This window comes from Callithrix jacchus, chromosome 20 (assembly GCF_049354715.1).
Source record: "Callithrix jacchus isolate 240 chromosome 20, calJac240_pri, whole genome shotgun sequence".
NCBI classification, from domain to species: Eukaryota; Metazoa; Chordata; class Mammalia; order Primates; family Cebidae; genus Callithrix; species Callithrix jacchus.
This window is the reverse complement of record NC_133521.1, coordinates 43,229,560-43,243,367: the sequence shown is the minus strand read 5'-3', so window position 1 is coordinate 43,243,367 and position 13,808 is coordinate 43,229,560. Positions and strand designations below refer to the sequence as shown.

Sequence of the window (13,808 nt, the reverse complement as noted above, 5' to 3'; positions counted from 1 at the left end):
GTCCGGGGGAGGATAGCCAAGTGACACGGAACACCAGGTTCGAGGCAGGAGGCCAAGTCCAGACACATCCTCCTCTCGCTGGCTCTGCCGAGGAGCTGGGTGGCTCGGCCCACCCGCGGCTCCCACCCTCAGCTTCCCCTGCGTAGGACACTCATTCCTGCGCCAGAATCCAGGTAACGTAATGACCATTTGCTCCCAGAGTACAAAGAAACGTCTTTTGTCTCCAGAGTCAAGGAGATAAGAAGCAACAGTTTCCAGAGGGACTGTATCAGTTTCCCACCCACGGCGTAACAACAACACACTTAAGCAAGAAAAAGAACCCTAATAAGAACCAAATTGGGCAGGGGGTGGGAACCAGACCAGGCCCCTCAGAGGAGGGCTGGGCTGCAGCTGGGACAAAAGGGCCCCCGGCTTTCCCAGGCGACAGATGGAACCGTGGCGGCCTCCCCATTTCTCAGGGGTATCGGAAGATTAATTAGTGACTGCCTGGAAAGTGTGCTAGATGGAAGCCGAGAGCCTGTCCCCGCTGAGTTTCTGAGCAGTAAATAAGCAGCTTTCTCAATCACAACTAAAATAACCATGTTTTCCTTTTATCTGAGTCAGGTCCCATTAGACCTAACCTGCCCCTGGAGCAGGTCTTGGGTGGTTCCTGCGTCTGGTTCCCTCACCACAGCTATGGTTTCCTAAGTCCCGTGACAAGCCTGAGGCCACGCAAGACCTCCATCCCTGTGGGCGCCCCCTCCCCGCCTCGGCTCCCAGCACCCTGGGAGTTGGGTTCCAGCCTGATCTCACCTCCAGACACCACCCCCAACCCAGGAGGGCCTGCGCAGAGACCATCACCCTGGAGGGCCCGGGGCAGCCTCCCTGGTAGTGGACAGTGATCCTGACAGAAGGCCAGGGTCACCCAGAGTTCAGTGTGGGGCTGGGGTGGAGTCAGCTGATGGCTGAGGAGTCCTCCCTGCAGAAAGGACAGGAACCAGATAACAGGCTGGAAGGGCGCCGCTGCCAATACCAGCGGCCAGCTCCCCTCAACTCGGTCAACAAATATTTACGAAACGGCGACTGTGGAGCCAGACTGCCCGGGGTCAGCCCCTGGCGGCACCATTTACTGCACGTGTGACCTCAACCGCTCCGCACCTCAGTTTCTCCAGCTGTCACGTGGGACGAGAGAAGCCTGATCTCCCTGGTGTGGAATGGGAACAGCACATGAGGCAGCCACTGCCTCTTCCTCTTCATTAATAATTTTTGTGTGTGAGAGAATCTTGCTCTGTAGGCTGGAGGGCAGTGGCACGATCTTGGCTCACTACAACCTCCCCCTCCCGGGTCCCAGTTCAAGCAATTCTCCTGCCTCAGCCTCCTGAGAAGCTGGGATTACAAGTACACGCCACCCAGCCAATTTTTGTATTTTTAGTAGAGACAGGAATTCACCATGTTGGTCGGGCTGGTCTTGAACTCCTGACCTGGTGATCCACCCACCCCGTCCTCCCAAAGTGCTGGGATTACAGGCATGAGCCACACCTGGCCTTTTTGTTTTGTTCTGCTTTGTTTTTTGAGACAGAGTCTCGCCGTCTCACAGCCCGGGCTGCAGTGCAGTGGTACAATCACAGCTACCGCAGCCTCCACCTCCTGGGACCCGGACACCGTCTCACCTCAGCCTCCTGAGGGGCTGGGTCTACAGGCATGCCACCAAAATTGGCTAATTTTTTTTTTTTTTTTTTTTTTTTTTTACTTTTTATAAAGAGGGATTCTTATCATGTTGCCCAGGCTGGTCTCGAGCTCCTGGGCTCAAGGGATCCACTCACCTCAGCCTCTCAAAGGGCTGGGATTATAGGTGTGACATCTTGCCCAGTCCTCATTATTATTATTTTTATTTTTAGGATTGTTATTATCAGTCTGGTACTGAGTTCAGTAAAAAGGAGGCACCCAGACCCCACCAGCATGGGGCTAGATGCCTGGTGGAGTTCAGGAAAGGTGGAATCTAGGCACAAGTACATACAGAGGAAGGGTTGAGAAGGGACCCCTGCTTGAGTTTCCCAGTTGCCCCAATTGCAGGAAGGTGGAGGCCACACCTTGCGCCCTCCCACCCGCCAGCCCCATCTCCTTTCACACACTCCCCCACACCTTGCTCTCCCTGTAGCCAGCGTCCCCTCACCTGCTACCATTTCCCCCTGGCCAGTGAAGCACCACCAAGAGGCGGGCAGTACAACCATGGTGGCAAGAAGCGCAGGCCAAAGACAAGAGTTCAGGTCTCACTACGCAGCTCTGACCTGGCCGGGCATGGTGGCGCACGCCCTCGATCCTCTAGGAGGCCGAGGCAGGCGGATCACGAGGTCAAGAGATCGAGACCATCCTGGCCAATATGAAGAAACCCCATCTACACTAAAAATACAAAAAATTATGTGGGCATGGTGGTGCATGCCTGTAATCCCAGCTACTCAGGAGGCTGAGGCAGGAGAATCACTTGAACCTGGGAGGCGGAGGCTGCGGTGAGCAGAGATCACACCACTGCACTCCAGCCTGGCAACAGAGCGAGACTCCGTCTCAAAAAAAAAGCTGTGACTTGCTGCAAATAATTCCACCTCAGTAACAATAGTAATGAGCATGACAAATAACAGTGACGATTATTACAGGCGTCACTCTCATTTCAAGCGCTAACTTCACCCCGGGCACCATCTTCAGGGAACCCGCTCATTCCATTTCTTGCAACAGAGGGTGGGCAACTTTTCTCCTGTTCAGGACTAGATAGTAACTAAAGATTTTAGGCGTGGCCAGCCCAGATGGTCTCTGCTCACGATTCAACTTGGCCATTATAATGTGAAAGCTGCCAGAGGAACAGGCGTGGCTGTGTGCCAATAAACCCTGACTTACAACAGGCCCGGCCATGGATTGCTGACCCTTGCCTTCCACTGATCCCGAGGGGGATACAATTATGGATCCCATCTTATAAATGGGAAAACAGACTCAACTCAGAGCATCAGTCACCTGCCCAAGGACACAGCTCACAAGGGGCAGAGCCTGATTTCAAACCTAATGCCTAGCCTCAGTCCTCTTGCCTGTCAAACAGGAGGTGCCTGATGCCAGCCTGACTGGGAACTGCCCCCAGGGCAAAGGCTGGACAGGCAGGTTCTAGGCCCTTGCTCCCTGCGGTGTCTGGGACATGGCATCAGGCATGGAAACCAAGTCCAAGAGGCTGCAGAGCACCCAGGAGTCAGGCTGGGTGGGTGGGGGTGGGGGGTCTGCCTGTCATCCAGAACCTCAGGCCTGAAGCAAGCCAGGCTGGCTGCTGCACCTGAGCTCCCTCATTCCCAGATCAGCGTGGCAGATGAAGCCAGCTCCATGTCCCAGCTCCGCTGCTTCCAAGCTGGGCAAACTGCTGAGCCACCGGGCCTCACTTTGTTCATCTGTTAAATGGGTAGATGGCAGCACCTATCTGAAAGAGAGGAAGTGAGATCTACAGAGAGTCCACAAAGCATTTGTAACAGGACCTGACAGCACTCAAGAGGACCAGGCCAGGGCTGGGCAGGTAAAGCCTATAATCCCAGCACTTTGTGAGCCCGAGATGGGTGGATCACCTGAGGTCGAAAGTTCGAGACCAGCCTGTCCAACATGGCGAAAACCCATCTCTACTAAAAATACGAAAATTAGCCTGGCATGGTGGCAGGTGTCTGTAATTCCAGCTACTTGGGAGGCTGAGGCAGGAGAATCTCTTGAACCAGGGAGGCAGAGGCTGCAGTGAGCAGATATCACACCACTGCACTCCAGCCTGAGTGACACAGAAAGACTCCATCTCAAAAAAAAAAAAAAGGAGGACAAGGCCGCTGCTGTTACTATCACTCTCAACGCATTAACCCCAGGCCTGGGAAGCCTGGGCACCTGACTCTGAATATCACACTAAGACAATGAAGCATAATACCCCAGTGGGGACTTTAAATACAACCAAAAAAACTAAAATGCAGGAAAAGCCTGCATCCACAGGCTGAGAGTTGCCCCGACCTGCCTCTCCTCATCTCCCTGGGGGTCAGGGCAAAAGTCACCTCTCCTGCCCGCCCACTGGGGGCTTTACACCAGCCTGGGCAGACCTTCCTTAACGGCTTTGAATTTCCTAGGCTGACACTTCCTCCTCCTCTTTCTGAGACTCCCTGTGTAAATAGAAAAGCGGTCACCTGATGAATAAATATGTACCAGCAGCCTCCAGTGGCAGGTGAAGAGGGGTGTAGATTACAAACACCTGTGCTTTGAAGACGCCCTGTACTTAAGAAGATTCATTCTTGGCACAAGCTTGTCCTGAGCGCCTCCAAGGCAGGCACAGCTGCGGGGGAGGCACAAGCTCTCTGCTTTTCCCCAGCCACAGCCCAGGAGGAGGCAGACAAGAAAAACCCAGATACAGCATGAGGATCTGTTACATTTTGGGTTAAAGGGCTCTGGGGAATGTCACCGCGACTCACACCCAGCCCTCATTTCCCTGGAATCTTCCAAAGGGGGAGATGGCTCTGAGCTCCCATGAGGCTCATTCCGCCCTCGCCTTACAACCTTTATTTGACTAAGTTGGGGGTTCCCGGTTCTAATTTGGATTGGATCCGCTCAGGGAAGTGCGGAGGGGGAGAAAAGCAAGCTTGCTGTTTGTTGATTTGCATTTCCGGCAGTGGAGGGGGGAAAAAGAGAGCAAGGATGAAATGGAAACGCGGGGAAATATTCAATATTCTTCCTATAAAATCAGCGTAGACACCACAAAACTCAAAAAGAATGAAGTACAGAGTTCCTAAAGGCGGAGTTTTTCCTGCCCCTTTTTTTTAAGTCAGTTGGACTCTGGTGACCCTCCACCCAGCTCTATTAACTCAGTGAAAACGTTTGCCCTGGTTAGGGGCAGCAAAGGCCGGATCCAAGGGAAGTGGGTCCTGTCCAGGCCCCTTCCTCCCCCACACACTCCTCTTGGGGACTCCAGGGCCATGTGGAAGCCTCAGCAAAAGTGACAGGATCTTCTGAACAGAGAAAGAAAAAAAAACCTGAAACCGAACACCCGGCCACGTGCACCTTTCCCCAGCAAAACAATTCAGAAATAAAGCTCCAGGGCAGCGTCTTCTGCAGAAATTTATAAGCCTCACCATAGGAAAACTAGGAACTTCCCCTCTCCTCTCTACACCCCACATCACCTCCTCCCCCTACACCCCAACTTCATTAGGTACGGTGAGTCAAAGCTAAGGCAGATCACCTGAGAGGGAGGGAGGAAAAATAAAATCAGCTCATTCCTAGAACCTGCGGCCACAATCCGCACAGCCTTCCTGACCTGCGGTCACGTGGCCCCACCTGGGGCAGGCCGGAGCGTCTCTCCCCGACCCCGGGGGGAACAGGGGTGGTGGTGCCGGGGCGCCGTGGGGGAGGGCCCTGGGGTCCACCACCGAGGGCTCCCTCGCCAGAATTTCTGGATCACCAGCTTCCATTTAGTCTACACTCAATTTTAAGGTTTAGAAGTCCAAATAAGGTGAATTCAGGAGGGGCTCCCCAAACCTCCAGCTGTCAACCCCCCTTCCCTCCCCTCCAGGCTGAAAGCGCGACTAGCCCCGAAACAGAAAGTTACAGGGCGAGCGGCTGTCACCGCGCAGGAAGGTTAAGGAAACAGGAAGCCACGCCAAATACCCTCCTGAGCTTCCCCGGCCCCCTCCTCCGACCTCGGCGGAACAAAACCTTCCAGGGAATCCCAGGCAGGAAGGGGGGCGGCGGGATGGAGGGGGGGACGGCAGGATGGGGGGGCCGGCGAGGGACGCTCGCGCCGAGACCGCGCACAAGGGGTTGGCTGGAGGGAGGGAGATCAGCCCCAGAACTGGGGTGGGGGGGCATGCTACCCGATCGGGGCGGCCTGCAGCAAAGTAACTTCACACCCGGCGCTTAATTCACCTTGGAAGGCTTAAGTGCCTCGGCCGCTCGCCGCGCCGACGCGGCGGAGCCGGCTCCGGGCAGACAAAAGGAGCGAGACGCGCAACCCCCGGCGGCGGCGCGGTGGGGGCGGCGGGCCGGGTGGGCGCTCCCCGCCGCACGTAGCCGCGCACTCCGCGGGCTTCACTGCAGCGGGGAGGATCCGAGGCCGCGCGCGCCCGCCCGCGGGGGGCACGGCGGACCCACTGCCCCGACCCTGACTGGGGGGTCTAGGAGGGGGGTCGGATGAGGGAGGGTCCCGGGCGCGCCGGCGCCGCGCGGGACCCGGGGAGGCGCACGGCTCTCTTACCTGGTAAGTAATACAGAGGCGGTTTCAATCCAAACATGGTTCAAATTAGAATTCCATAGTGGCCAGAGAGGGATGAAGAAGGAAAATAGTATTAAAACCCAGCAATGAACAAAAAGCACCGTTCAAGCCACGGCGCTCAAAAATGTCCAAAACAATAAAATAAAGGCAGAAGAGCGATCCCGAGAGCGACGGAAAAAAAGAAATCAGTCTTTCCCCCACACACACAAGATGATCAAAAGGCTCTCTCTCCGGCCAGCGCCCGGGCAATTTCGGCCACCTTGGCCCTGGCAGATCCACAATGAGGTAATTGACGACCAAGGACGGGCCGGAGCCTCACGGCTGCCCGGGTGTCTTCGCCGCGTGTGTATTTTCTGCCTTTTGGACTTGAGATGCAAATAAAAAAAAGGAGGGGGGAGCAGGCGGGGAGGAGACGCGAGAGAAAAATAAAGGGGGGAGGTGAGGGTGATGAAATTGGGGGGTTAAGATCTTCAGGGATTACTCATTTGAAAGGAAAAGGGGGGGAAGAGAGAAAAAACCAGCCCCCAAGACGTGCGAGTAGCAATCTCTCCTCCATTCAGCCATTTGAATGTCAAGGGCGAGGGTCAAGAGACCTGTTTCCAACAGGGTTTCACGTTCAGAACCAGAAGGAAAAAGGAAGGGGGGGCGGCGGGAGGGGGGTATCTCTTGTTGCCAAGGAGAAATCGGCTTTGTTTTGTTTCCCCTTAGCTACTGGGTGAGGAGGGGCGGGGTGGCGGGGAGAGGAGGAGGGGGCGAGCGGGAGAGGGGAGAGGAGAAAATTAATACCCAAACAGCCAAGAAGTACCGAGGGGGAGATTTCTTCTCGTAAATAAAAGAAGCAACGATTGCAAACAAGTCTCCGGCAGGAGAAAGCAGGCCGGGGCGCCGGCTCCCCTCCCCCTCTCGCCACCAACACCCCTCCCCGCTTTTTTGGTTATCTCCCTGGCCCGGCGTCCCACCACTGACTCAGACAGAGGGGGTGGAAGGAGGAGGAGAAAGAACTCGCGGGGGCTCTGGCGCCTGGGCAGAAGGAGGCAGGAGGAGAGCGGGGAGGCAGGCGAGAGCGCACGGCGGTGGAGAGCCCCTCGATCAATTTTCATGCAAGAATCATTATCGGTAAATTGGAAAGCTGGCTGCCTGACAGCAGATTTGTCTCCCCTAATGAAAGCGAAAGGGTAGGGGCGCAGCGGCGGGCGGCTGAAGGCGGCGGCGGCAGCGGCTCCTTCCGTCTCTACGCGGCATCTTCCAACAGCTCCATGCTTCGCAGGGCGATAATAATAGTTTCACTTGCGAGCTTCCCCCCGCGCGGCCGCCAAGCTGGGCGGCAGATCCATGCGGACGGGAGCGAGGCGCAGGAAGCCGGGCACCCCTCTCCAAACCCTGGGAGGGTGCCGCTGCCGGAGGCGGGGTGCTCCCCTTCGCTCCCAAGCGGGGGCCGTTTGCAAACAGTGGGCGGCTGCGGGCGCCGCTGGTCCCCCCTCCGGCTGCCCAACTCCGCGCTCTGGCCGCCCGCCCGCCCGTCCTCCCTCCCTCCCCACCCACGACTGACAGCTGCGGGAGCCAGGAGTTCGCCCTCCGCCAGGACCCGGGAGGAGAATCCCCACACCGTGACCGGGGGAGTCGGGGCCGCCTTGTGTGGAACCCACGCGGGGCTGCAGCAACGCACACGCCGGCCGGCCCCGGTGAGCTCCTCGGGCGAGCGGTTTGTTTCCCTCCTTTCCCTCTCACCCCTCACCCTACCCCCTAAAAATCCCTGTTGCAAGTGTAATCAAATGCTTGATAGCATCTCCCACACTCTCGGTGCTCTGGTGCATTATCAGATCCGGGAAGGCATGCTTCCAGGCAAATAGACCTAATAAACGCTATTACTGGGATTCTGCAAGCCCCGGCTGCACCATAGTAACGAGAGCCCCGGCTAATTTGGTTTAAGAAAACGATCAACTGCACAGTGTGTGTGTGAGTGTGGAGCCTGTATCTCTCCTCCCCACGCCGCCTCCCTTTCACACCAGCTCAAGAAGGCCCCATGTGATAATTCCCCAAATCGAAGGGGAAAAAACCCTGCCGCCAAACCACATCCTGTGCGCTCATTGTCCAGCCCAGCGATTTTAAAGAGACAGGATCCATTTACCCACGTCCCCCGACCGCCTCCTTGAATGCACGCCGCAAAGCTGCCTCTTGATGTGACAATTTATTTTCAAGCCCTTTTACCTCCTGAAGGGCCCCTCGGTGGCACAACCAGCGGGAATCACGACTTGGTGACACTAAGGGGTCAGCTTTTGACCCCAGATACAATCATGGTTTGAGGAACAGACCTGAGCCCGCAGGTAACGCACGGCGGGGCACCGCGGTCACGCCAGGCTTGGGTTCCTGCCAACGCTCTCCAACCACTGCGTAAATCAGGGGTCCCCAGCGGCAGCCCCGGGGTCCCTGCTAAACGCTGCGGCTTCAAATGACAGCTGAACTCCCGGAATACGATACCCTAGAGAAAAGCTCCGGTGGGCACACTGGAGGAGGATGGGGAGCGGGAGCGGCGTGCCTTTTGACCTCTCCAAGCCACTCGCCAAACCCTCGCCTACCCCGCCAGAAAAAATCTTAAATGAGCTGGGCGGAGCGCTCGCCGCCACGGGAGGGGTGGCGCTCTTCCCCGCTGCAGCCGGCGGCTCGGTGGCTGCCGCGTGCGGGCGGCCGCCTTCCTCCGGGGCCCGGAGGCCGGGGGTGCGAGGAGCGTCTCGGAGTCCCCCAGCTCCCTGCGGGCCCCGCCTGGCGCCCCCTCCCCGCGGGCGGCCGAGCGCACGCGTGCGCAGGGGAGGGCGCCAGAGCTGCTGACCTGGAGGAAACCCGCCGCTCGGGGCCGCCCGCGCCCGCCGCCAGCCTCAGACTGCTCCGCCCCGCGCTGACCCTGAAGGTCGCGCCAGGCCCTCGGCGCCGGCGGCCCTTTGTTTCTGGAGCTGCGTGGTGGCGCGCTCTCTGCGCCTCCCCTTGCACCCGCCGCCGGTGGCGGCCTGGCAAGAGGGGCAGCGGGGTCGGGGTCCAGCACCTGCCCTCCCTGCGCGCCCCGCCAGGCCTCCCCTCCAGCCCCCGCTTCCCCCTCCCACCCATTTATCACCCGCGCGCGGTTCAATCTGCGCCCCTAGGGGGCGGGGGTGGGGGGTGGCGGCGGTCAGGACCTGGGTTAGACCGCCTAGGTGAGCTACCACCCACCCTCTAACCACTCAAATTGGAAAAATCTCCCATCTTACTTAGAGGGGGAAAAAACTATTTTTAAAAGACCCTAAACTATCAGTTTCTGTTGTCATTCTTTTATTGGTTTTTAATTCTCCGGGATTACACGAACAACAGTAGTAATTAATACTAAACCTTCCTCTACTGTATATGCTAATGGCAGGAGCCATAAAAATTAATTTGCAAACATGTCATTACACAATAGCTGTACAGGCAATAAACCTGTAATTATGGGCCAATCACACGCATGGTACAGAGGGAGGGGTGCTCCCCCAATCTGCTGGGTGCCCCCCTTCCCCTGCTGCAGTGGGGAAGACGATGCCAGAAAGAAGCTTGCCTCCTGGGAGCCACCTGCGGGGAAAGGGAAAGGGGTCTCTAGTCCGGAGCTCCCAGCAGCCTGGCTTCCAGGCAAGACCACTGGGGGCCAGCCATGGAGGTCCACCTGAGACTGAAACTGATCAGGAGAGGCAAGGCCGGGGCTTGGAGAGCTCCCCAGGCCTGGCTGGCAGTGGGTAGGCCAGACCAGGAAGGAGAGGAGCGGGCACGCTGGTGGGCCAGCTCCTAGCTGATCTTTGCTTCCTTCTCCAGGACAAGCATCTCCCCCAGTAAGTATTTGAATGCCTGCAGCGAATTACCGAACTGCTTTTGGCCACACCCTTGGGAAAGAGAGCTGTAAGATTCTAGTGATAGCTTAGCCTCCTCTGGCCCTGGGTCTGGACGTCTCAAAGTAGGTTAGTGACATTTCCTGATGACAGGGACCTTTGTAAGGGAGGAAAATATGAGATCCACTATGGGAGGGTGGTTACACCACAGCTGCCGACCCAATGCCAAGCAGCTGAGGAATAGAAAGTAACCCCACCGTGCCCCACCGCGGCCTCCCTGGCAGCTTTCCATTGAATGGCCGCTTGTGTGCCATGATGGGGCTGAACTCGGTCGTGGGAAGGATTTTCCCCTTTCCACTGACCCTTGTGGCTTGGCTGTGGTTTTTGGAAGCCATCACTACAGCCATTCATTTCCAGGGGAGCTGCACCCCCGCCCCTGAGGGTGCCTATGGCCTGGCTAGGGGTCACGGGCCACTAGTCTAGGCCACACCAGGATGGAGTGCCAGGTGCTCAGGTGAGAAGGGCAGGGCCCTTTGTAAGATTTCATCCCAGAGGGATTCTGTCCAAGGAAAGGATGTCTCTATTTCTCTCCACCCACACTTCAGAAAAGCCCAGTGGTGGCAATGCCCTCTCTCCCTGTCCCTGAGCTCACCGCTAGAGAGGAGTCAGACATTTATGGAAAAGAGGTAGGAAACTGGGCAGTCTGGACCACCCAGACCTGAGCCTCCAGGTACCCCCTGTTAACAGCTGGGGACACCACGGAGCAAACTCACCCCACATCTACCTGAGGAACCCTGCCCACGCTGCAAGCCCACCCAGGGTCAGAGGGAAGAGTGGGGCCCAGCAGCTCAGGGCCACATTCTGAACACAGCAGAAAAAAACAGAAAATTCAGTGACTCACGCGTAGGAGGCTGAGGCGGAGGGCGGATCACGAGGTCCGGAGTTTAAGACCAGCCTGGCCAACATAGTAAAACCCCATCTCTACTAAAAATACAAAAAAAATTAGCTGGGCATGGTGGCACTCGCCTGTAATCCCGGCTACTCGGGAGGCTGAGCAAGAGAGTTTCCTGAACAGGGACCTGGGAGCCCGAGGTTGCAGTGAGCCAGGATTGCGCCACTGACCTCCAGTCTGGGCTACAGAGCTAGATTCCGTCTCAAAAAAAAAAATTGCTTCATCTCTTCATCTCTATGGGGAGAAAAAAAAAAAAAAAAACCTCTCAGGAGGTCTCATGTACCCCACCAGATCCCTACCCTGAAGATGCAGGGACCCCAATCATCTTTCCTTCACAAGAGAGAGTCCCCAGACTCCTCTAACGGGGTTGCCTTAGCCACAGCAGAGACAGCCTAGCTGGCCAAGAGAGTCAGCTGAGAGCAACATAAATACCTCCCAGCACATGCTGGGAAAATTGAGGCTGCAGGCTGGGGCCTGGAGTGCATGAGGCGGGTGCCTCGGCTGGGAGCTGTGCCCATGGGCATCTGGGGGTCCTGCAAGGCAAGGCTGCAACCAACCTCTGCGGAGAGGGGTGCTTCTCCCCAGATTCCAGGAAAGGGAGGGACAGGAAGCCGCATGGCTAACCTGGAATGCCCTGTCTGTCCTCGGGTGGGCAGCCTCTGTTTCCCTCTTAGGGTAATAATACCAGCAGATGCTTCCCACGTGCTCAGTCTATGCCAGCTGCTGTTCTAAGCACTTTTCCTGGATAGCGCATTGGATCCTTGGGACAATCTTGTTCAAGGTCACTATGAGTTCCATTTTCCAGATGAAGCACAGAGAGGTCAAGCAACCTGCCCAAGGACACACAGCTAGTGGGTGGCAGAGCTGGGTTGGGAACCCAGGCTGGTTCAGAGTGCATGTTCATTACCATCAGCAAAGGTTTGCAGTCAGACTTCAAATTCCATCTGGGCCCCACCCTCTGCGTGCCCTTGGGTGGTGTTGTCAACATTCTGACCTCAGTCTCTTTACCTGGAAAATGAGGTGAATCACCCCTGCACTCATGGCAGATGTAATGACTGTGGCGATGGGCACAGAGTCCACGCACAGAGCAGCCATGAGTCCTGCCATTCGGATAACAGCGTAAGGTGCTAACAGCAGCTCCCACGGACGGGCCTCAGGCACCGGGGCTCCACGCTGCCAGCTCTCCTGCAATGTCATCTTACTTGGGACCTGCCCCAGCATCCCTTCCTCTTGAGACGGACACCACAATGGCCATTACCCAGTTTTGTGCATAAGGATGCTGAGGCCCACAGAGGTGAAGGCACTCACCAAGGGCATACAGGGAGGGGACACACCCTGTTTCTTTTTCCATCTGGCTCTAGTTCTGAAGTTGATGGACTATCTATGAACATTCCAGGTCTCAAGCCAGTCTGAGGTTGAAAGAGAGAAGGGAATCTCTGTCTGGTCGCACCTCATGGTGACTTCTGCATATGCAGCTTTTGTTTTTACCTTTGCTTGGTGCGAGCTACAGGGCACGCCCCACCCATGTGTGCTGTCTCATCTCAGAGCCAAGGGCTAGCCAGCCTACCCCGTGCAGCAAGAGAATGGTAATCTGCCAAAAGTTATGTCCACATTGCCAGGTACAGTGGCTTATACCCATAATCCCAACACGGAGGCCGAGGTGAAAGGACTGCTTGAACTGCTTGCCCAGCCTGGGCAGCATGGTGAGACTCCATCTCTACAAAAATAAAAATGTTAGCCAGGTTTGGTGGCATGTGTGTCTATAGTCCCAGCTACATGGGAAGCTGAGGCAGGAGTATTTCTTCAGCCCAGGAAATCGAGGCTGTAGTGAGCCATGTTTATGCCACTGCATTCCAGCCTGGGTGACAGAGCAAGACCCTGTCTCAAAAAAAAAAAAAGAAAAAGAGATATGTTCGCCTGGTACCTGTGAATGTGGCTCTATTTAGAAAGAGTCTGTGAAGATGTAATTAAGAATCTCCACGCCAGGCATGGTGGCTCTCGCCTGTAATCCCAGCACTTTGGGAGGCCGAGGTGGGCAGATCACCAGGTCAGGAGTTTGAGACCAGCCTGGCCAATGTGGTAAAACCCTGTCTCTACTAAAAATACAAAAATTAGCACAGCGTGGTGGTGCACCTGTAATCCTAGCTACTCAGGAGGCTGGGGCAGGACAATCACTTCAACCTGGGTGGCAGAGGTTGCAGTGAGCTGAGATCACACTACTGCACTCCAGCCTGGGCAATATAGTAAGACCTCATCCTAAAAAAAACAATCTCTAGGCCATGCACGGTGGCTCACATCTGTAATCCCGGCACTTTGGGACGCTGAGGCAGGTGGATCACGAGGTCAACAGATTGAGACCACTCTAGCCAACATGGTCAAACTCCATCTCTACTAAAAATACACAAATTAGCTGGGCATGGTGGCACATGCCTATAATCACAGCTATCCAGGAGGCTGAGGCAGAGGTTGCAGGTGCAAGATCAGCCAAGATTGCACCATTGCACTCTAGTTTGGCAACAAAGTGAGACTCCATCTCAAATTTAAAAAAATCTCCAGATCAGATAATCCCGGATTATTAGGGTGGGCCCAAACTCAATGGCAAAGGTCTTTATAATGAGAGGAGCCATCTCCCTTCTGCCCCCGTTTATCACAGAACTATTCAAAATAGCCAGAACATGGAGTCAACCTTGTGTCCAACACACATGAATGAATCTAGAAAATCTGGTACATACACACGATGGAATACTACTCACCCATAAAAAAGCATGAAACCCTGTCACTTGCAGCGACATGT

General features: G+C 56.0%; 1 protein-coding gene across 12 annotated transcripts in view; it reads right to left on the bottom strand.

Moving 5' to 3' along the window:
• GSE1 (Gse1 coiled-coil protein) overlaps positions 1–13,808 on the bottom strand; it is a 511,815-nt gene that overhangs the window by 110,893 nt on the left and 387,114 nt on the right. For 2 of the 12 annotated variants that reach the window (XM_035282465.3, XM_035282467.3), the window contains exon 1: positions 6,221–7,685. The exons of 8 other annotated variants lie outside the window; for them this stretch is intronic. In XM_035282465.3, coding sequence (XP_035138356.2) covers positions 6,221–6,257 — 37 coding nt within the window. In that variant the 5' untranslated portion in view covers positions 6,258–7,685. Of the gene's footprint in view, positions 1–6,220; positions 7,686–8,550; positions 9,119–13,808 lie in introns of those variants that run through there. 2 more of the 12 variants (XM_078357916.1, XM_078357919.1) reach the window with 2 other exon arrangements.